General features: G+C 42.5%; 1 protein-coding gene across 6 annotated transcripts in view; it reads right to left on the minus strand.

Annotated features, from left to right (window-relative positions):
- tbc1d4 (TBC1 domain family, member 4) overlaps positions 1-22,944 on the minus strand; it is a 139,992-nt gene that overhangs the window by 25,339 nt on the left and 91,709 nt on the right. For 2 of the 6 annotated variants that reach the window (XM_042334375.1, XM_042334374.1), the window contains exons 10-12: positions 17,365-17,442; positions 16,650-16,891; positions 11,310-11,456 (exon numbers count right to left, since the gene is read on the minus strand). In XM_042334375.1, coding sequence (XP_042190309.1) covers positions 11,310-11,456; positions 16,650-16,891; positions 17,365-17,442 — 467 coding nt within the window. Of the gene's footprint in view, positions 1-1,399; positions 1,463-7,121; positions 7,139-8,214; positions 8,691-11,309; positions 11,457-16,649; positions 16,892-17,364; positions 17,443-22,944 lie in introns of those variants that run through there. The other 4 variants (XM_042334376.1, XM_007890744.2, XM_007890745.2 and 1 more) reach the window with 4 other exon arrangements.

The raw sequence follows: 22,944 nt of genomic DNA on the forward strand, positions 1-22,944 counted from the left end.
GATTCACTTGTAAGTAATTCCTTTTCTAAAGAGGTACTTATCATCCAGTCATATCTGCATCTTTCGGCATTTTTTTGAGTCATATGAAAACAACATAGTTCACCAATGTACAACAACAACAACAACAAGATTTCATTTATAAAGCGCCTTTCACGTCAGGAGGACGTCCCAAGGCGCTGCACAGTTGGGTCATGACCCGAGCAGGGGAAAATGGTCAGGGTGAGGGGAGGAAAGGGAGGGAGCGAGGAGGGGGGAAATGGTCAGGGTGAGGGGAGGGAAGGGAGGGAGCAAGGAGGGGGAGATGGTCAGGGTGAGGGGAGGGAAGGGAGGGAGCGAGGAGGGGGAAGAGAGTCGAGAGGGGAGCTGAAGGCTCGGTCAAAGAGAAAGGTTTTGAGACCGGCCTTGAAGGAGGAGAGGGAGGAGGCGGCGAAGGCACTGGGGGGTGGAGTTCCAGAGCCTGGGGCTGAGAGGCTGAAGGCCCGACCACCGATGGTAGGGCGGTTGGGGCGGGGGACGTGGAGCAGACCGGAGCCAGAGGAACGGAGGGTACGGGCAGGTAGGTAGGGGGATAGTAGGTTGGAGAGGTAGGAGGGAGCAAGGCCGTGAATGGCCTTGTAGGTGAGGATGAGGATCTTGAAATCAATCCTCTGGGGGATGGGGAGCCAGTGGAGGTGAGCGAGGGTGGGAGTGATGTGGTCGCGAAGCCTGGTGCGGGACAGTACACGAACTGCAGAGTTCTGAATGTAACTGTGCATTCACAAGGAATGAGTATATTTTGGGAGGATGGGTAGACTTCTATTGTTTTTTCCCATCTTCCCAAAAAAACAAGCACTCTGCCAAAAGCCAGTGGAACACATCTGGAGTGCAGCCAAGCTCAGACAAACTGCGCTTCAATTTCAGATCCTTTCCTGTGTTTACAAAAAAGCTCTATTGGTACGGCATACAGCAAGGTGAGCAAAGTTTATGTTTTGAGATCCCTCCTTGCAGAGACTACAAGTCCTTGCTTACTCTTCCTTCCTTATGAATCATAAATCTCATTACTTTCAGCCAGACCAACACAAGGGCTCATTTCATATCAACACACAACAGATGGGATGGGGGATGGGAAGCACGTTTCCCATTCCCATATCTGCAGAGACATGCCTAGTATTTGATACACCTGCAGTTGTTGCAAGAATCTGTAGTTCCAGTTGACGCACTCTCCTGCTAAAGAATCACAGTGACAGAAAGAGACAGAAGAAGGGGGAATTGCGAAATAAATTAAAAGACGGCAATACAACAATCGCTGATAAGAACACTTGTTATATCAGCAATGGAATTGTCCTGCTTAGGTTACATATAGGAAAACATAAACCTGCTACAATGACTCACAGTGCTTATAACAATGCAAAAAAATTACCTTTACATAAACATCAGTGCATTGCTGTCCATGTTGAGAAATGTGGATTGGCCATGCTGTCAAAAGCCAAACCACCCCATTATCTCCACATTTACTGGATCTAGCTGAATCCGTACAATTTCCATTAAATCAGCCACTTCAGCTCTGCTTTATTAGCATTAGAAATGCATTCCACAGAATGTGTCTGGTCAAGCTCACTGATAGCAGCAATGAAAGATCGCTACAATCACCACGCAGGTTTCCAGCGCGTGTTAGTGTTGTAATCATCCACCCTTCCGAGCAAGGACCTGAAATCTTTCCACCTACAATGCAAATCAAGCTGAGACTTGCTATGTTATGTTGTCTTTGCTGTACCTTCTGCTGCGCCTTCCCTCAAATGGATCTGAACTCTGAGAATAAGCAATCACTCTCCAGTCACAGACTATTAAATCTTCCTTTAAACTTACAGAATCTGCTTGGCATAAAAGATGACTAAAATGGGATACAGGACAATGTCCACTGAGATTTAAAGGAGCAGGGGAAATAAGATTTGCCCTGAGCAGTTACAAACACAGCCTTATATCACATCCAGACAGGATGTAAATCTAATGAAACGCCCATGTAGACGACACCTGGTTGGTTATTCCTGCTGTCTGTCTACATTGTCTATGGTCACTTACAGACTTAATCACTATGTGCTAAAAAGACAGAATGTTCAGTCCTCGGTCACTGCTGAGGAAATATCCATATTAAGTTCAGAATCAGAAGTCAGTGAATTTATTTCCAGGTCAAAATGCAGAATAGTAAGCGATTTTACAAAGCTAACTTTATTTTTTNAAAATGAAATTACTGGCAAATAACAATGAAAATAGAATTTCCTGAAAGGAAATAAACTCAAGCATGGGAATTGTTAAATTGTTGCAAAATTTATGAGCGAAGGTTAAACGACTCGTTCAGAAATCAGAGCAAGTGATTTATTACGGGAAAGCGTGAACATGTTTCACTTTGTTTACTTACTTTGTATGCTGTTTTGTTGGAACTGCTTCAACCTTGACAAAAACCTAATCTCAAAGAGGCTCTAAAATGGCAATAAACAGGATAAATTATATCAAAATATGAGAGCAGGAGTAAATTTGCCAGCCTTTTTACCCCTGATCTCTGGAACACCATCCTGCGTTTTGCCCTTTCTCTCGTTCCACTTCAAAATCTGCCTTAAGGCTATCTTGTCAGCTGCTCTTTGGGACACCTTCCCTCCCCCCTTAACTCTTTACCAAAATGTTTACTGCAATGTTATTATGTAGTGAAGGGAGAATTGGCTGCATTACACGAGGGAGCTCAATGCAGGGCACATTGGCTGTGTTATAATAAACCTCGCGTTTGATGTAACATTTAATCACATTGTTGAAACGTCTCAAAGCGCTTCCCATTATTTACTGTACATTTGAACGGTGAAATGAGTCTGACAGTCCAGTGTCCCTCGGCACTGCAATGTAGTGTCAGCCTGGACTTAAGCTTCAAATCCCAATAAGGGGCTTTAACTGTCAACCTTCAGAGTCGAAGTGAGAGGTGTCAGCTGAGCCACACTGGCACCTGTGGCGGCTCCGTGGAGGGAACACTGTGTTGTTCAGGGAGTTTATTAAGTGATCAACACCTAATTAGTGCTTCCGCCTTTATGTGAATTCCACAAAAATATTGTCACAGGTAGAAATTCAGCAATATGCTTCCATCTATGGCTTCTGCAGGACACCAAAGTATTATAAAAATGGACTAGGATTTGCTTTGACATTCAGGTTCGGTTGTGCATATTAATACTTTCAGAGTGACACAGCATAGCTACAGCATAATAATAATAATAATAATAATCCTTGCATTTGATATAGCGCTTTTCAAGTCGGGAGGACGTCCCAAAGCGCTTCACAGAACACACACTGTAAAGTGAATTGACTGTATATTTGTGGGCGAACGAGGCAGCCAATTGCGCACAGCAATGTCCCACAAACAGTCGTAGATTAAAGATGACCAATTTATTATTGTTTTGTTTTGGAGGGATTATTATTAGGCTCTGTGTGGAGTAAGGAAACTTGCCCAAGGTTTCACCCTCTGCCTGGAATTGAACTCAGGTCTCTCACTTGCAAAGCGAGTGCACTAACCACTGAGCTACAGGACTCCACATGTTCAATAACTGATAATCATAACAGAAATATTCTTCCTGTTTAATGGCAATGTTATAACAAGTAAATATATCAGCCCTAGCTGGCAAAACACTAGTAAAATAAGCAGTGTTTTCAATGTTCAATTACAATACAACTGATCTGGCATTGATGATAAAGTAATGGTTGAAAATGGCACACAATGTCTGAATGTAGCACGCTCTGAGAGCAACTGCTGTGTTATACTATTTAGGTTTTATTTGGAAATCTGTCAAGTAACATTTGCATTATATGAAACTAGTCCTACCCCTAGATACTTTAAGACCCAAAATATAGTTTTTAAATTGCTTACATACTGAAACACAAGAACACAACTAGCCAAATCATTCAGCCTTTGGAAACGTATTTAAATTATAAGTATTCTTAATATGCTCTTTTTCTTCAAGGCCAACAAGGTTCTAGTCATTTAGATGAGATTACTCTTGCCACTAAGTGTTGCTGGCTGCTGTCTTCTGTTAAAAATAATCAAAGATGTTTTCTTTACAAACTAACAAGTGTGGAGCAGCCCCAAATGCTGGGGACATCAGTGCTCTTAGCTGCACCTCACCAGACTCACCTTAAATGTGAAACTGGCTCATATTATGAAGTGACAATGCTCCATCCACAGACCCTCAAACCTTCTGTTTGTGGTATGGCCCAGTGGAGTGGCCCCTATCTGAGGAGTGTTTCTCCTGGTCACTACTTCGCTCTGGGGCCAGAGGTCGCTATTCGTCCTTGCTCTGGGCGAGGTCACTGCCCTGTATAATCCCTCCTCATGACCCACTGTTGGTCATTTGGGTATGCCACTGCAATCAGCGACTATTTAAGTAGCTCATCCACCTCTGATTCATGCTGCTTGTTCCTACTATAGTGACCACACTTCACAATATCTACACAGTGGGGTTAAAAATATGACTTTGGTACACTGGAAGCCATCAAGCTTAGATGGTTAATGGGTTATTTGAATAAAATGCGATTAAAAANGATAACTAGAAAACAATGATGGCATCAGAAATCCGCAGTGGCTGAGAGTTCTGAGTTTTTTTCAGCCGAGGAATTTTTCAGTCTGTAAAGCAGAAAACTGGAAATGATCAAACATTCTAGTTCGCAAATCTGGCATTTTCATCTCCAGTGTTAAACACAGCTTTAAGTAAACAGCATCAACCAATGGATTCATTTGCAATTTTTACTTACTCTGATGATGCCTGCGTACTATTCCTCTTTCTCCCCTCTCGTCCCCTGGACAATATTTTACTGTTACATGTTGGGCTTCAATATCGTCCCCTATTTTCTTTTCTTACAAAAATAAATGATTTCAAAGTGCATTTGAATGGGCACCATAATATTAGCATGATTTGCATTTTTACTTTGAACTCTGGCCATACTAACCTGGTAGACTCAAAGCTTTGCTCTAGGTGTATAACTTTGCAAAATGAGAGCTCAGAGGACAAAGGCACCACAAGAGCCAGAGGACTGCAGACTGTGAAGCAATGCACAGCGGGCGAGAGGTAACGCGTCTGTGGTGCATATTACATTAAAAGATAGAAAAATAATCGATCGCAAAAATAATAAGAATCAAGGTTTACTTTACACGATAAATAAATCAAAATCTGATATTTTTTACTGCAACAACATATAAAATAAGCTTTCTTCATTACCAAACAGATGCAATAAACGTTACTAAACAACATACAGCTTGAATAACATTTTAACCAGATTCTGTTGTAGGACTTCTGCAGGGTCAGCCCCAAAATACACAATAGTGTTGAAAATAATAATCTTTCCATTTGATATAGAGCTTATCACATAGAGCATCTCAAAGCACTCGGCTGGGACTTGCTGTCTTGTGTAGTGATTGTTTGTTTGTAGGCAAACTCGCCAGCCATTTGGTGGCACAGCAACATCCCACTAATGGCCAAATGAAGTATTAACAAAGTGAAGATAAATATAAATAGGGATATTGGTGTGCGACTGAAACTGTGAGATTCACTACAACAATAATATGCAAAGTTTGCTAACAAAGTGTGAAAAATGTGCAATCCCGAAGGGTTTTCCCGCACCCCTGACATTTTGCTTTCTGACCCTTTGTTGTACTTTATCACCATTTTTTCAGCCAACAAAGAGCCTGAAAGCAAATTGTCAGTGGTGGCACCACCCACCACCTCCTCCACCCGCCCCATCAAGCACCCTTGATCCTAACATCTAATGCAAGTACGAAGAGGTCTTGGATTTCTTTCTATCCAAGATAGGTAACATCCGCCTGACCACCACCTCCCCCTGCCCCATGTCTCCCCACCCCACTCACCCCATTTCTCCATCACCCACTCCTCCTCCCACGGGTCCCATCCTACACTCCTTTACCCCTATCTCTCCTTCCTTTCTCTCATCCTCCATCACCGAGATGAAACCCACCACCTGCTGCTTCGACCCCCTCCTGACCTAGCTGCTGATCGCTCAACTCCCCCTCCTTTGCCCACTGCTGGCAGACACCATAATTCAGTCCTTCTGCTCAGGATCAGTCTCACGCCCCCTCAAAACAGCTGTCATCACTCCCCTCCTTAAAAAACCTACTGTCAATCCCTTCAACCTCGGGCATTACCATACCATTTAAAACCTGCCCTTCCTGGCCAAAGCTCTGGAACGCGTTGTTCCAAACCAACATCACCCAGACCTCTCCCTCCACTCCCTGCTGGAACCCGTCCAGTCCGGTTTCCGTGCATCCCACAGCTCAGAAACAGCGCTCATCAAAGTAACAAACCACATCCTCTCTCTTTGTGACCAGGGTTCCCTCTGCCTCATCTTCCTTCTGAACCTCTCTGTTGTGTTCGACAGTCGACCATGCCATTGTCCTCCACTGCCTCTCCTCCCAACTTAGTGGGATCCCACTCATATAGTTCAGGTCCTACTTAACCAACCGCTAGCACTTCATCTCGGACAATGGTTTTTCCTCTTACCCCTGCCTGGTCATCCATGGGGTACCCCAAGGCTCCATACTTGACACACTTGTTTTTTTCATCTGCATGCTCTTTCTCGGTGATGTCATCCGCAGACATGGGTCAACTTCCACATATATGCGAATGACACCCAAATCTACATCACCTCCTCCAGTTGCACTCCCAGCCCACTGATGTCCTGTCAGCTTGATGGACGAAATCAAGGCCTGGATGAGCCCAAATTTCCTGCAGCTGAATTGTTGGCAAGACAGAAGCCATGCTCTTTGGCTCCCGTCAACGTCTTCTCTCCTGCAGGTCTGAACTCCTCAATCTACCCGGGCTCTCCCTCAGACTCTCCAAATCCGTGCGCAACTTAGGCGTCAGGTTCGATCCCCAGATTTGCTTTCTACCACACATCCGTTCCCCGACCAGGATCGCTTTTTTCCACCTCTGCCACATTGTCCACCTCCATCCATATCTCACAACGAAAGCAGCTGAAACCCTCGTCCACGCCTTCGTCATTTCCCGGTTGGACTATTCCAATGCTCTCCTCACTAGTATTCCCAGCTCCACCATACTCAAAATTCAATTAATCCAAAACTCCACCGCCAGGATACTCACCCGCATGAAACCCTGTACCCCCATCACACCAGTCCTTGCCAGGCTCCACTGGCTCCCTATTACCGAACGGATCTATTTCAAGATAATAATAACAATAATTCTTGCATTTGATATAGCGCTTTTTACATCTTCTCGACATCTCAAAGCACTACACAGAATATGTTGTAAAGTGAATTGACTGTATATTTGTGGGTGAAACGCGGCAGCCAATTGCGCACAGCAATGTCCCACAACAGCCGTGGATTGAAAATGACCAATTTATTATTGTTGTGTTTTGGAGGGATTATTATTAGGCGTGTGGAATAAGGAAAGGTTTCGCCCTGCCTGGAAATGAACCCAAGTGTCTCGCTTGCAAGGCGAGTGCTCTAACCACTGAGCTACAGGACTCCCCTTACTCGTTTTCAAATCCTTTCATGCCCTCGCACCTCCCTATCTATCTGACCTGCTTATCCCCGCTTCACCACCCGCTGCCTCCGCTTGGCTGGCTCCTGCCTCCTGTTTGTCTCTTATGCCCTCCATTCTACCATCGGTGGCCGTGCGTTCAGCCAGCATGCCCCAAAACTCTGGAACTCTCTCTCCCTCAATCTTTCTGCCTTGCCCCTTCCCTCCCCACCTTAAAATCCCGCCTAAAGACCTTCCTTTTTGATCGTGCTTACGGTCACCAGCCACCCCCACACCCCACCCCCAGCTCCGAGAATGCAAGTTGTTGTCATCATCTCCAGAGATCTTTCAATTTCAGTGTTTTTTCCCTCTTCATTCCATCAAAGTCCCCCCCCAACCCCCCGTTCAGCACTTTGAGAGCTTCCTTGTCTCAGGACATCCATACTTATTTATCCTTAAGTATGGATAAATGCTCTAAACTTTTGAAAAAGCACTATCTGTGAACCCATTGTTCTGAAAAAACACTGCACTAGTTTTGACAAACAATTTTCTATTCAGGTTTTGAGATTGCAAATACGAAGAGGACGATGAATATTACAAAGGTGGCAAACATTCATAATGTTGTTGATATCAAGTTAACTTAATTACATAAGTCTGATCACTGAATAAAATGAATGATACCACAAAATATATGCAGTATAAATGTACTTACCAGACACAGAAGCTATCCTTTTGGGCCTCTTCCACAGATTATTGAATGTGATGAATATCTTCCCTTCAGTCACTGAGATTGTTGCGTGTCACTGTGTTGTATGTCACTGTGTGACACCTTCAGTTGAACTATCTTCTTAAGCAACCAAATACATTTTTACACTGTTCTACATCCCTGTTCATGGAGGACCTTTTGTTGGCCTATTTTGACATTTCTCCCAGCTATTGAAGATCCAATATTTTGCTCCTGATCACCGGAAAGATCCTCTGGTAAAGAACCATGTTTGAAACGGGTAATACCAACATAAGCTAAATTAAACATCACCTATTTTTATGTACTATGGTTACTTACTGCTAAAAGTGCCTTACACAGCACGACGTTCCCAGTGTTACCATTCAAGGACAGGCGGACACAGTAGAAGATATAAAACCTACAGTGAACTCCCCTCCCACTCTCCCACACCATGAGCGAACCAGGGAAAGCAGATCATAATCTGATAGCAATTATACAAATAACAAATCTAGTTTGTGCACTCTCCTTCAAAACACTGATAAAAAGTAACTGGGAACATTGAAACTGTTAAGACAAGAGCTGACCAAATTTTCCAATGGAGAGCTCTTGCTCTGACAGTGTGGACTTTCTACAGCAAGGGAAGCTCCATGTCATAACAAGCAGAGTGATACCAGAAGCAACACCTTGCCACAACACGTCAAAGCAGCTGCTGACATGATGTGTCTGAGATGATCCAGTATCAGTCGGGTCAATCGGCATAAATGCTGTGCTTAAAGCTGCACTTCATAAAGAAATACAACCAACCATTTACAGGCAGATGGTTCAAGAACGACTTGCTCGACCTCTCAGGTCCCACTAATTATCCATATGGTGTTTACGCAGCAACGAGGCTCGGGAAGGAAATCAGGATGCTCCCTCTACAGTAATTCACATTCCCTTCCCAAATCATAGGTATTCCCTTAGGCCATTCGTGCAGCACATACGCCTTGCTTGGTCTGATGCCAGCTCCAGTTGGGGGCCTGCCAGGTCTTACTGAAAAAAGCTGTTACACCTCCTTGGTGCTGGTAATATGCACAAATGGCTTGAAACCATCCATTCAGTGTCAGGGTGATTGCACCAGGTATCTTGTGAGCCAGTCACCACGCTCAAATCATCACCTTGCAGTTACATTTGCCAATTAAAACACACAAATCTATAGACTGCCATGTTTTGATGTGTTAATTATCATCTACCTGCTAATTAACATATACACTGAATTTAGCGACGGTGTGATATTTAACACATTAACTGTTCCCTGGTTGAACCCCCCCACTCAACCACTCACCTGACACTACTCAACAGCCACACCAGGGAGTCAGCCACTGTGAGGGTTAGCTGCATGCTCACTGACAGACATCTTAACAAAACTAACAGTATCTCTGGACCACTGCACAAATTTTACTTTGATTGTTGCAAAAAATAAAACTGGTCATTCACTTCATGGCTGTCTGTGGGACATTACCGTGCGCAAATTGACTGCCATGGTTGCCTATAATACACTGTTACTGCAATTTTCAGTATATTCTGTGAAGCACTTTGAGATGTCCTCCTGATGTGAAAGGTGCTATTTCAAATGCAAGGATTATTATTATTTTTTAAAACTTTACACGAATAAGCTCTTCCTACATTGCATTTCAAACATGTTCTGGGCAAGTCTCTCATCCTAATGTGGAAGCCTCCATATCCTTGTACAGGCATGAGTTATTCCTCAAAGTGTCATGTTAATGTTAAAATGGATTTTATCTATGCATCACTACATTTTTATCTTTACTCGGGGTACAGACTTGTTAGTGCTACAGACACTGCTCCATTTCCTTAATGAAATAAACATGATATTTTAAACACTTTAAATTCGCAGGAACGCAGTGCAGCATAAATAGAGCAGCAAGAATTGCCCGCGACTGTTGATCAATCTGTAGTATATGATAATGTTTCCTCCTGAACTTTTACTTCAGATAGTCTCACTTTCTCTTTTAGTGTTACCAAAATATTTAGAACTCTGACATCTCTCTCCTCCCCACCCCCAAGTCAACCTTATCCATTGCTTGGAAAAACAAGACAGTCTGTTTTTTTATGCCAGATGTTTCTTGGCAGATTCACACTCTAAATGTCCTGAGAAAGTCATGCCTTTAAAGCTCAAACAATTATGAACAGGAGAGTGCAAATTAACCTCCCCAGTGTTCTTCGTTACTCAACATGACCAGCTTTGATAACTGCATGTGGAAAAGAAACGGCAATAAGATTCTAGATTCTCTTGCAGGATTTTAACTGAATTAAACAAAAAAGGACCTCAGTCTGATGAGTAACCACAGAATCAACTGCTACAAGAGAAAAAGAATTTAGCATGGATCCAGAATGAAGCCATTTTATGGAGCAGGGACTCCTGGAAGACAATATATTATTACACGGTCGATAGTATGTATAGTTTGGTATGCAGCGTGCACGGTATGGTATGTATTGTATGGTTTGCATAGTATGTATTGTTTGGCACAATGTTTTGTTAGTAATGTAATGTATTATACAGTGCATTATATGTTTTGCATGATTGCGCGGTTGGACCAAGGTTTCAAAGTAGCAGCAACAAGTAATTTTTCTAGTCTAGATCATTTTTTGTACAAAAATTGCAGAAATAAGATTTAGCTTTTTTCAAGGTGGTAGGTATCCTTGGTAGGTACAAACAACATTATCAGCATTTGCAGTTTAAATAAATATATTTTTTACAAACTATATAACATAAATGGATAAAGAGATAATTGTGGTTCTTTATAACTTGTCTTCTTATATTTTCGGACAGCAAACCTCATTAAATTCATTCCTTATTCCTGTACTTATATACCAGTTCATTTAGAATGAAATTAAAAATGGTTTTACGGTGTAAGCTGGGTGACGCAATTCCAAAATATTCATTCGCTCTGGGCAAGTATGACATGAATTAAACACAGTGCTGAGCAACTGACATAGCTACAGTGTGTTAGTCACCAGCATCGAGGGACATGTGCAATGTTAGGGCGACATTTACAAAACAGCCTGCAGGCCACTCTCACCTCCTGGCGGTCCCGATCTCCGACTGCTGGAGCAGCCTGCCAGAGCTTGAGTAAATGGATTTCAGGAAAGAAGGGGTGGAGAAGGATGAGGGGATGCTGCCCAAATTGGATTCAGTCGCTGAGTTACATCTTATGACACTGTCGGGGCTGAGCAAGGGTAACAAAAATAAAAATCAATGGCAGTGAGGAGAGACATTGCGGATTTATTTATACCATCAAATTTGTGGTTTATGCTAATCATGTGTAAACTCATGTGTAAACAAGGAAATTTTAGTTACCTTTAGGTGCCTCTTTTTATTCCTCTTAATGATATAATTTGGGGCACCTTTAATTCTCTTGGTACAAAAGCATTTGCACATAGCACAACCGTAAATTAGACTTGAATACTCTAGGTAGCATTTGTAAGTGCTCTCTTGGCACCTTAGATTTGCTACTAGAAATGGAGGAAATGAAGATGGGTGAAAGATGTTGTAACCTTTGGTGATCTGAACATTTGTATAATTTAACCATCTTCTGTCTAAAATGTAGGATTCCACATAATAGTGAAGAATTCTTAAAAGCCTTAATTTGGGAGCCAGTTAGCCTCAGTTCTTAAAAAGAAACCAGATTCCAAATTAATACTGAATTTAAGAAGTTTGTACAATTCTGCCCTATCTTAAATTTTAAGGCAAAATGTTCTTACAGTTTAAGACTCAGTGAAAGTTCAGGCCTCAAAAAATGTGTGCTGTAAAACACCTGTAAAACTGTAAAACACAGGGCATAATCAATCAGGGTTCCCTGTCCTCATTGAAAGTGTATGAGATGTCAGTTAAAGATTCACACCACCGAAATCCTCATACATGCTTTCATTACATTGAGGCTCGACTATGCAAACTCCCTCCACAAGCTGCAGATCATCCAGCCCATGTCCTCTCCTGCACTAGGCTCCGTGACCCTATCACCCCCATCCTCACCCATCTCCACTGGCTTCCCATCACACAGAGGATACAGTTCAAGATCCTGGTCCTCACATTCAAAGCCCTCCACAGTCTTGCTTCCCCTACCTCTGCAACCTCCTAACCCCCTACCATCTTGTTCAATCCCTCCATTCAGCGAGCTCCGGCCTGCTTCGCGTATCCTGACTCGCTCGCTCCACTTCCGCCACTCTGCCCCCACCCTCTGGACCTCCATCCCACAGTCCCTCCGCCTCACCCCCTCCCTTGCCACCTTCGAGACCCATCTCAACACCCTCCTCTTCAACTGTGCTTTTGATCTCTCCCTCCCCTGCTCTCCACTCTCCTCCCCCCCGACCCCCAGTTCGGGTCCGTAACTCTGTCTGTCCAGCACCTTGGGATGTCCTCCTGACGTGAAAGGTGCTATACAAATGTAATTTTGTTGTTGTTATTGTAAAGATAGAATCCTGTTTGATTGTCACTTCCCACCCAGGCATGGTCAAGATTTTTGTTGAAACACGCTATCTGAGGTCACACATAAAGAACAGTCTATCAAATCAGGCATATTGGAGAGTACCAGTGTCAGAGGAAGTGTCCAATGGACAGAAGAAGTTTTCAGTAACTGGAGGTTCTTAAGTAAGGAAAGAATTTCTGCATGTCTCATATGCTGAACTTATAAAAAGCAAATTCCATTAACTCTGGACACCTCCCGAAATTACAAACATTTATTAGTTTCAAGTGTTTCACCAAGTGAAGGCCTGCCTACATCACTATAATGAGCCTCCTACAAACTGGCGAGGGATGAATCAACAAGATAATTTTAGACAGGATGATTCTTAGAAAAGCACTTGCTGGAAGAGTCTTCAATTACTATCTGAATTGACAACCAAAACCCTCTTGATGGGCCTTGTTGAAATGGCCTTATTTGCCTATGGCAGTATATGAGAAGCAGAAAGCTTGATAAATACCATATTCACAACAGTCATGATGTTCCTTCAGGGAGCTTTCCCAGATTGAACTAATTGTTCAGAAAGGAGATCTGAACAATCCCTATTTGAATTAATTCCTAAGTTATCCTTAAGGGCAGGTCTTCATGCACACACGTTCAATGAAGCAGAGAAGCAGCACCTCAATTTAATCATAAAAATCACTGTGTGACTTGCTTCATCAAGTCATTTGACTATAAATGCACCTACAACAACTTGCGGTTATAGCATCCTTCAGGCAATAGTGTCTCAGAATGCTTAACAATTGCGAGTTAAGTTCGGCTTAATGCCGAGCCTGAAAGGGGAGGGGAGGGTTACCAAAGGTATGGCCAAAAAGGAATCTCTAGGTATAATTTGAAGACAGGCAAAGAGGGAGCAAGACAGGAGAATTGAGGCAAGAAGTTCCAGAGATTTGGGGCATAGTGGCTGAAAGTATGGCCACCAAGTGTGGAGCAGAGGGTACAAGGGAGATGCAGAAACCCAAGCCAGCTGAATGAAGGTGGCAGGTAGAGGACTGGGGTGTGAGCAGATTGGAGAGGTAGGAAGATGCCAGCATGTGAATTGATTTGAAAGAAATAATGAAGATCTTGAAAATCGATCCATTCTGCAAAAGGAATCCAGTGGCAAGAACTGTGGGAATAGTGGTGGACCTGTTATGGGTGAGGATAAAGGCAGCAGAATTTTAAATCATTTGGATCTTGTGAATAGTGGAGATGCGGAGACTGGCGAGGAGCACATGGGAAAAACTGAGGAGAGATATGATGAAAGCATGAATGAGAGTTTTAACAGCATTTGAAGTAAAATGGGGCGACGGTAAGTGATGGTGCAGAGGTGAATGAAGGTAGTCCTGGTTATGGACTGTATGTGGGGTAGGATAACTGGAGATCAAACCTTATGCCAAGGTTGGTACAGGTTTGGTGAGTCTGAGGGACAGACAGGGAAGGTTAAGGAGTGCCTCCTACAAACTTAAGGTTAAGGAGTTCAGAACTGCAGGTGAGGAGACGTTGACAGGAGCCAAGGAGAATGGTTTCCATCTTGTCCATACTGAACTGCAGATAGTTGGTGCTCATCCAGGCCTTCATGTTAGACAAGCATGTAGTCAGAGCATCGATAGGACTGGGATTATGCACTAGGAAAGTTTTGCCAAAAACGTTCTCCTGAAGACAATGCTTCATTGCTCCTTCAGCAATAAATCTCCAATTTCATCCTTCTCTTATGAAGTCGCTGAATCTGCCACAGTTCCATGGGCACCAACTACCCTCTAGTATATCGTCAAGTGGCCATTCTCCATGTGTGAACCTATATAGCGAGTGCTAGTATGCTATTTTACCATGGGGTTATGTGAGTTTATGTCACAGCCAAACTACCCAGTTCTCATTTGACAACCACAAAACATACACTTGTCAACAAGGATCATTGGATATCAATCAGAGTGGAACCAGGACAGATCTTCCCCTCCCTAGCTTAGTGATGCTGAGGGCAATTAGAGTATCCCAACTACTGCTCCAGGTAAGAGCAATCAGAATTATTCTTTGCTTTGAGGAAAAAAAGAAAAATCATACACAATTCACAAGAACTGTTACTTTTAAATTGGAAACATGCTTGGCTCAGGATTTCTACAAACACTTGATAAAAACTGACAACCTGTAAATCAATGCACTGCTGTTCAGTGAATTTCCCTTGCAATTAAATCACTCTGAACAGGAAGCACAGCATAGCACTGATTAGGTGGCTGAAGTGTGCTGCCACCTCCGGGTAAATCTGGTTGTGAACTGAGAGGATTCAGTGCACTAAGTATTGGCTGCCAGCTCATCAGGAATCAGTTTATGTCTGAGTGAGGAGTTTCCATGCAAGTGTTATGTTTGGATCAGAGTTATGCTGGAATCAGGATTTCTGTACAATGCTCTGTTTATGTCAGTTCAACAGTGCTTAGATGTGTGCAAATTAGGTACATTTTTGTGAGTTTAGCCTGTTTAACTTTAAGGTCGATGTTTATTGCTCAGATGATTTTTCAATAAATAAGTATCAACAAATCTGCGATGTATTAATATTTCTAATGTTTTGGGATATTTCCCAACCATTGTTTGTAAAGAGGAAACCCGAGTAACGTTACAATAGTTTCTTAAAGACGAATATAGAAATTTCATATGCAATGGCAAAAATTTCATAAATTCTACTGACAGGAGATATTCCAGGTTCAAATCCCAGTCTGTGTTGAGTTAGCTGTTCTCAGTAGTGGAGTAGTCAAGATTATGCAATTGGCCTCAACACCCTCGGGTTAAGAAGGGCCTAATCGGTCAGAGTTCTCTATCCTGACCGAAAGTGTGTATGCGACACTGAGTAAAGATAGAGTCCTGCTTGACTATCATTCTTCCTTTCCTCCCCGGAATGGTCGAGTTGCCTGTTGAAACATGCTATGTGAGTTCACACATAAAGAATAGTCACTGGAATCAGGTATTGGAGTGCAGCCAGTATCATAGGAACAATCCCACAGGAAAAGTCAGCACCTTCAAAAGAGGAAGGCAGTAAATTGTGGCATTTTTTTGGATGGAAAAAAATATTGTCCTGGAAGACTGATTGTTATATCCTAACAATTACCAAGGCACACATGCATTTACCATTATCTCCTGAAGGACTGCTCAACAAATAGAATTTGTGAATAAATTTGTGGTTAAAATACCCTTTACCACCACATTGAAAAGTTGAGGGAATCTGGTGAAAATCTACTAGAATAATGCAACTTTCAAACATCAATACACTTCATGGAAGTCTAAACAGAGAGAGAAACTGAATGAGATGTGGTGAAAGTCTGTCCTTGAATTGGCTGTGGAATGAATAGTATCTAAAATTAAACTGAAAACTATATACTGGATCATTTGTAGGGAGGGGAGAGTTGGTAAGTGAATAAATCAAATTAAGAATCCATTGCTGCTTAAATGCTTCTTTCTTATTGAAATTGTTCCCTTGCTGAATGATTAGGTTGATGGGAAGAAAAAGATTAATTTAAAATGCAATAGGGTCTGATGATGCTATGAAGGCAGCACATGAAATACAAGTCCTGCAGTTCTCTGGTGTTGCTTCTATTAACAGTTTTGACGGTACAAAACTAGCAAGGCTAGCAGAACTGAACCGTTCCAGTGATTCCCAACTTTAAAACATTGGTCCACCATCGGATGTAGCTAAAGAATTCATCTGAAGAAAATATTCAACTGTCCTTTTGATTCCAGACAGTAACTCGCTTACACACAAACACATGCAAGTGATCCACACATGAGCACATGCATACGTTGCACATGTACATACATGTGATATAAACGAAGGTACACACATGTACGTATTTGTGCATGTGAAAACTTGGAGAAACATGTGCGTATATTCACACACACACAAACACACACAGACGCACAACTGGGCTCTCTTACCTGCTCCGAATTATCTCTGATTGCTGACGTGCGATTGGAGACCTATTATGGTGCGGCCTTTCGTCAGGGAAACTAATCCGCCGCTTGCTGCTCGATGGTGGGTGGCTGAAAGTGTGAGCCCGTCTCCGGAACTGAGGCGACTTGGACTCTTCCTCTGCAAACGGATGGCCCAGCGAAGAGATGGGAGAAGCCCGTGGACTAACTGGTGGAGTGGCTGGAGGGGAGTCCCCTGGCGAGCCGTCCTGCACATGAATCACCGCAAGAAGAAACAATGACACTGCTCGCTTTCAAACCAGAAGTCCTGCAAATCTGTCAACATACTCCTTGACATCTATTGTAAGCTAATTTGTCCTATCCCACTAACTCCCATATCCTGTTGTTCTTTATCCAGTGAAGATTTCAGAATGTAGCTGCGCTGTGCTGATAAGTAAGTTAACTACCCAGCTTTTCAGAATGTGCTCAAGGGACAGGCTTAAAAAGTGCACCTTTCAGCTTTCTTTTGTTGGTGTAAATGACATTCAGTCTCATGAAAGCAATCCTCAAAAGTTGGAACTGCTTTCACAAGCACTTCCTCTTGATCATAACAGCTGACTTCCTGTGCTGTGAAAAATACCCGATCAAAACAACTCATTATTTGAAAGTATCATTGTTCAACTTTATTAGGAAGCTCTAGGTGACAAGAGTAATGTAGACGTTGTTGATGCTGGGAACTTACCCTGGATGCATCAGATGTCAGGCTGTTAGAACGTTCAAAGCTGTCTATGCTTCCCAGCCGGCCACGCATCTTGGCACCCTTAAGGTAATGGAAACGTAAATGAATGAATAGGATAATACAATAATAATAATCCTTACATTTGATATATCATCTTTCACGTAGGGAGGGCATCTCAAAGTGCTTCAAAAGATATACTGTAAAGTGCAGCCAGTGTGTATTTGTGGAGGTGAACGCAGATAATAGTTAGACATCATTGTTTGTTCTCATTCTGCAGTACAAATGATGTCTGCGAAGGTGAATGACGATATTGTCGGGTGTTTGTAAACAGAAAGTTTTCCCAACAGCTAGTGGAAAATGCCTTCAATGCAATATGATACGTAAACTATTTAGAACTAATATTTTACAATTAATTTTTGAAAGTTAGGCCAATTGTTGGCCTTTGCAATTGTGGTAAAATATATGAATAAGTTGAATCTTATCACAGACACAAAACCACCAAATACAAAGAGTTTCCAGTGACACCGTGTCCTTCCCTATCAACATCAATAAGCTAGGAAAAGTAGTAAACAGTGAGGAGGATAGTAGCAGACTGCAAGAGGACATAGACAGACTGGTAAAATGGGCAGCCACGTGGCAGATGAAGTTTAATGTGGAGAAATGTGAAGTGATGGATTTTGGGAGGAAGAATGAGGAGAGGCAATATAAGCTGATGGTAGAATCTTAAAGGGGGTGAAGGAACAGGGAGACCTGGGGGTTCACATAATCAAATCTTTGAAGGCGGCAGGACAGGTAGATAAAGCGGATAAAAAAAGCATCCGAGATACTAGGCTTTAGCTTTCACTAAGCCAGTCAGGAACCTGGGTTTCTTGTTCGACCCTGAACTGTCCTTTCTCCCCCACATCCGCACGACCGGCACTGCCTACCACCACCTCCACAACATGGCCAGACTCCGCCACTGCCTCAACCCTCAGGCTGTCGAAACCCTCACCCATGTATTCGTCACATCAGGACTCGACTACGGGAACTCCCTCTTTATCGGCCTTCCCAACTCTTCCCTTCACAAGCTGCAGATCATCCAAAACTCTGCAGCTCGTGTACTCTTGCACACCAGACACTCCCACCCTCGCCCAACTCCACTGGCTCCCAATCTCCCAGAGGATCGAATTCAAGATCATCATCCTCACTTTCAAGGCCATCCATGGCCTTGTCCCCTCCTACCTCTCTGACCTGAGGACTCCCTACCAACCTGCCCGCTCCCTCCGTGCAGCGGGCTCCAGTCTGCTCCATGTCTCCCGCCCGATCCCCCCCTACCATCGGTGGCCAAGCTTTCAGCCTCTCTGCCCCTACACTCTGAAACTCCATCCCACGGTCCCTTCACCTCGTTTTCTCCCTTGCCTACTTCAAGGCCGGTCTCAAGACCCTTCTCTTCGATCGTGCCTTCAGTTGCTCTTCCACCTCTCTGCCTTCCCTCACCCCTACACCACCCCTCCCCCATGCTCAGGCCCCGACACCTGACTGTTCAGCGCTTTGGGACGTCCGCCTGATGTGAAAGACGTTCTATTAAAAAAAAGGTGCGTTTTGCCCACAAATATACAGTCAATTCACTTTACAGTATATTCTGTGAAACGCTTTGAGACATCTAGAAGACGTGAAAAGCGCTATGTCAAATGCAAGAATTATTATTGTTATATATGTAATTTTGTTGTTGTTTATAAAAAGGGGCATAGAATATAAAAGTCAGGAAGTTATGATGAACCTTTACAAAACATTGGTTAGGCCTCAGCTGTATTCAGTTCTGTGCACCGCACTTTCGGAAGGATGTCAAGGCATTGGAGAGGGTGCAGAGGAGATTTACCAGGATGGTACCAGGAATGAGGGACATCAGTTATCAGAAGAGGTTAGAGAAGCTAGGATTATTCTCCTTGGAGAAGAGAAAGTTAAGAGGAGACTTAATAGAAGTTTTCAAAATTATGAGGGGATTCGATAGGGTGAACAAGGAGAAACTATTTCCACTGGGAGGTGGGTTGGTGACCTGAGGACACCGATTTAAAATAGTTGTTAAAAGAAACAGAGGAGAGGTGAGGAAACATTTTTTCACACAGAGAGTTGTTCAGATTTGGAAAGCATTGCCTGAAAAGAGTTGTGGAAGCCAATTCGATAACAACTTTTAAGAGAGAAGCAGATAATTATTTGGGGAGGACAAGTTTTCAGGGACAGGGGAGAGAGTGGGGGAGTGGGATTGATTTGGGTAGCTCTTTTCAAAGAGCTGGCACAAACACGATGGCTGAATGGCCTCCTTCTGTGCTGTATAATTCTATGATTCTACGATCTGAGCAAAAGCAAAGGCAAAGATTAAATCAATTTAATTTTTGGGGGGTTAGCCAGGTGTCTGATACATGCAGAAACCTATCACCATGCTTAAGGGTATCCAGAGCAAACAATGTCATACATCCTACCTACACATAGAAATTCTTGTTTTTTTGAATTAAATGCCCACTCTCTCCCTGGAGGGATGCATCCTGCTTATGGAATTTCAGAGAGTATTAGGTTGGCTAAAGCTAAGTCTTGGGGACCCCAGAGTGTGCGTTGGGGTGCTGCTGGAGTTTAACCACCTAAAACCACTCAATTTGCCATTAAAAGCACTACCTGCCAACCTTTTCTACTGTTTTTTCCAGCTAGGACCACTTTACCCATTAGGGTTTGGTCTTACAGGGATAAAGGGGCTGAGTTTTAATCTCAAAAGTGGATAGTAGTTAGTTGGTCGATTAAATACAATGTAATATTGCACTTTGAATGAATGAGAAATACTGACTGGGGCTGTTCCAACAACAATAAACCCTGAAGGAGAGCAACTGCAACACTGATATATTAAACTACCAGCATATTTTTTTCAACGTGCACCTAAGAATATGTGTGCAACTCTGGAGCCAGTTGACCATTGGGCTGATTTAAAAGAACAGATCAATGTCAGTAAAAAAGAATGGCGTAAAACCAGGAACTTTCCAATATCAAAACAATTCCAATTAACCTCTCCTCTCTACTATATTTATTTTCAGCTCAAATTAGAATCATATATCGATGTGACCACAGAACTAGAAGCAAGAGTGCAACACTGGCAGAATTTTCTTCCTTGAACAATAATGCTTGCATTTGATATCGCACATTCAATGTAGTGAGGACCAACCTCAAAGTGCTTCAAAGTGTAGTGACTGTACAATTTGTGGGTCAAGATGGCAGAAAATCTGTGCATGGCAATGTCACAAATAGCCATGAAGTGAATGACCAATTTTATCTGGTGAATTGCTGGCTACTGGAAGAAACTTTTATTTATCGAACAGTACCATGGGATTCTTAACGTTAGACAGGATTTCAATGTAATGTCTCATCCGAAGGACAGCACCTCCAACAACACATTGCACCTCCAGTAGAGCATTAGATTGTCAGCATAGACAATACGAGTCATATCCAGAGGGATATAATCTAACAGTGAGGAGGTGATGTTGAATTTATACAAAACCTTGGCTAGAACACATTTATATTATTGTGTCCAATTCTGGTTTCCACAATATAAGGATCGAAAGAGTATAGTGTAGGTTTATGAGGATGATACCAAGTCTGCCATCAGGATAGACTGGACAGGCTGGGGGGGGGGGGGGGGTTTCGCGAGGGAAGAGACGTTTAAGGGGGGAATCTAATAGAAGTGTTTAAAATTATGAATAGTTTAATACGGTTAATTAGACTGTTTCCACTGACTGAAGAGTCTGTAACCAGGGACACAAATATAAGATAGCGACTAGGAGAATTTTCTTCCTTAAAAAAGGAGATAGCAACGAAAAGAGAATTTAGAATGAACTACTTCATGCAGAGGGTAGTGCGATTGTGGAACTCACTGCCTGAAGTGGTTGTGAAATTAAATAGCATAGATGCATTCAAGAGTAAGCTATACCTTCACATGAGAGAGGGGAATAGAAAGGTAAGAGATGGAGTAAGGAATGGGTGGAGACATGCGTGGAGTAAAAAACACCAACTCAAACTTGATTGCTATTCAGTAAAGAAAAAGTAAATATGTAGAAACGTTTCTGCAACAAAAGCAGTTAACACTGCAGTGTTTAACTTCTTTAAGACAAAGTTAGACAAATATCTGTTCAAGAACTAGATTTATGGGTGATAACAATGTTTACAGGAAGGTGATCAAATAAAGTACAAAAAAACAACGGTCCATTTGTTGGATGAGTCAGTGGTGGACTAAAACTAGTCAGTGGCTTGATAACTGAACCAATATTGTGGACTTTTGCTTGGTTATCTGTGGGCGTGTGTGTGTGTGTGTGTGTGGCAATCTCACACAGCCTTAGCTTGAAAATCTATTTAATAATGATAAATAATTCTTAAATTTGAGATGTCTTTCAGTTTAGAAGGACATCACAAAGCGCTTCACAGGATATACTGTAATATATAGTGACTGTGTACTTTTGTCGGCTTCCAACTATTTTTATTTGGGCGATTGTTTTCAAACAGTGACATGGAATCTTTAATGTTACCTGAATAGGTAAACAGGACTTTAGTTTGAAATTTCATACGAAGGACACCTTCAACAATTTAGTACACTCACAGCACTGCACTGGAATGTCAGTCCCTAGACCCTAAATTCAAAATCCTAACATAGAGCTTGAATCTTTTGACTCAGTGGTGAGAGTGCTACCAGAAAGAGTGTTGAGGCTAAGATGTTGGATTTATTTAAATAAGCAGCTTAACATTTTAATAGGAGGATGGTAGGGGATATGCTGGAAGAAAGGGATCAAATGGGCAGGAGGGCCTTCCTCCTCAAAATCAATTGTGGGATTATCTAACCCAGTGTCGAATTCCATTTGATTGCTCTGATTAAAAGGAAAATCATATTGAATAGTGTTCGTGCATGATCTGATTCTGCCCCAGTCTTATTAAATCTATAAAGAATAGTAAAACAGAGAAGCTAAAAGAAGAAGTATAGTACACTGGTTCTCTTCAGTCAACAACAGCTTGTGAACAGGAAACGAAAAGCTGCTCGGAGGATTGGAATACACATACAGGTTACTACATCCTGAATATCTTAATATATTATTATCTAATGTTTTAGATCCCCTTTGAGAAAATATTGATCTACTGTATCCCACAAGCCTTTATTTTACAGACGCCATCTGCTATTTCAGTGCAATAATGCGAGTACAATGGATGCTTGTTGAATCCATCAGCCGAATGTTTTATTCTGTGGCACAATGCACCACTTCAAGTCAACAGATTGGATAGTAGTCAGAGCTTTACCCCCCCAAAATATTGCACACATCTGCACTCTCAATTGTCTACCTTCCTTGCCCCTCACCACATTGTCTACCCACAAAATGCATAATCATACCACTTTACAGTATATCCTGTGAAGCACTTTGAGATGTATCAATAATAATAATAATAATAATCCTTGCGTTTGATATAGCGCTTTTCACGTCGGGCGGACGTCCCAAAGCGCCTCACAGAACACACTGTAAAGTGAATTGACTGTATGTTTGTGGGCGAACGCGGCAGCCAATTGCGCACAGCAATGTTCCA

The sequence above is a fragment of the Callorhinchus milii genome, unplaced genomic scaffold (genome assembly GCF_018977255.1).
Source record: "Callorhinchus milii isolate IMCB2004 unplaced genomic scaffold, IMCB_Cmil_1.0 Scaffold4, whole genome shotgun sequence".
Classification (NCBI taxonomy): domain Eukaryota; kingdom Metazoa; phylum Chordata; class Chondrichthyes; order Chimaeriformes; family Callorhinchidae; genus Callorhinchus; species Callorhinchus milii.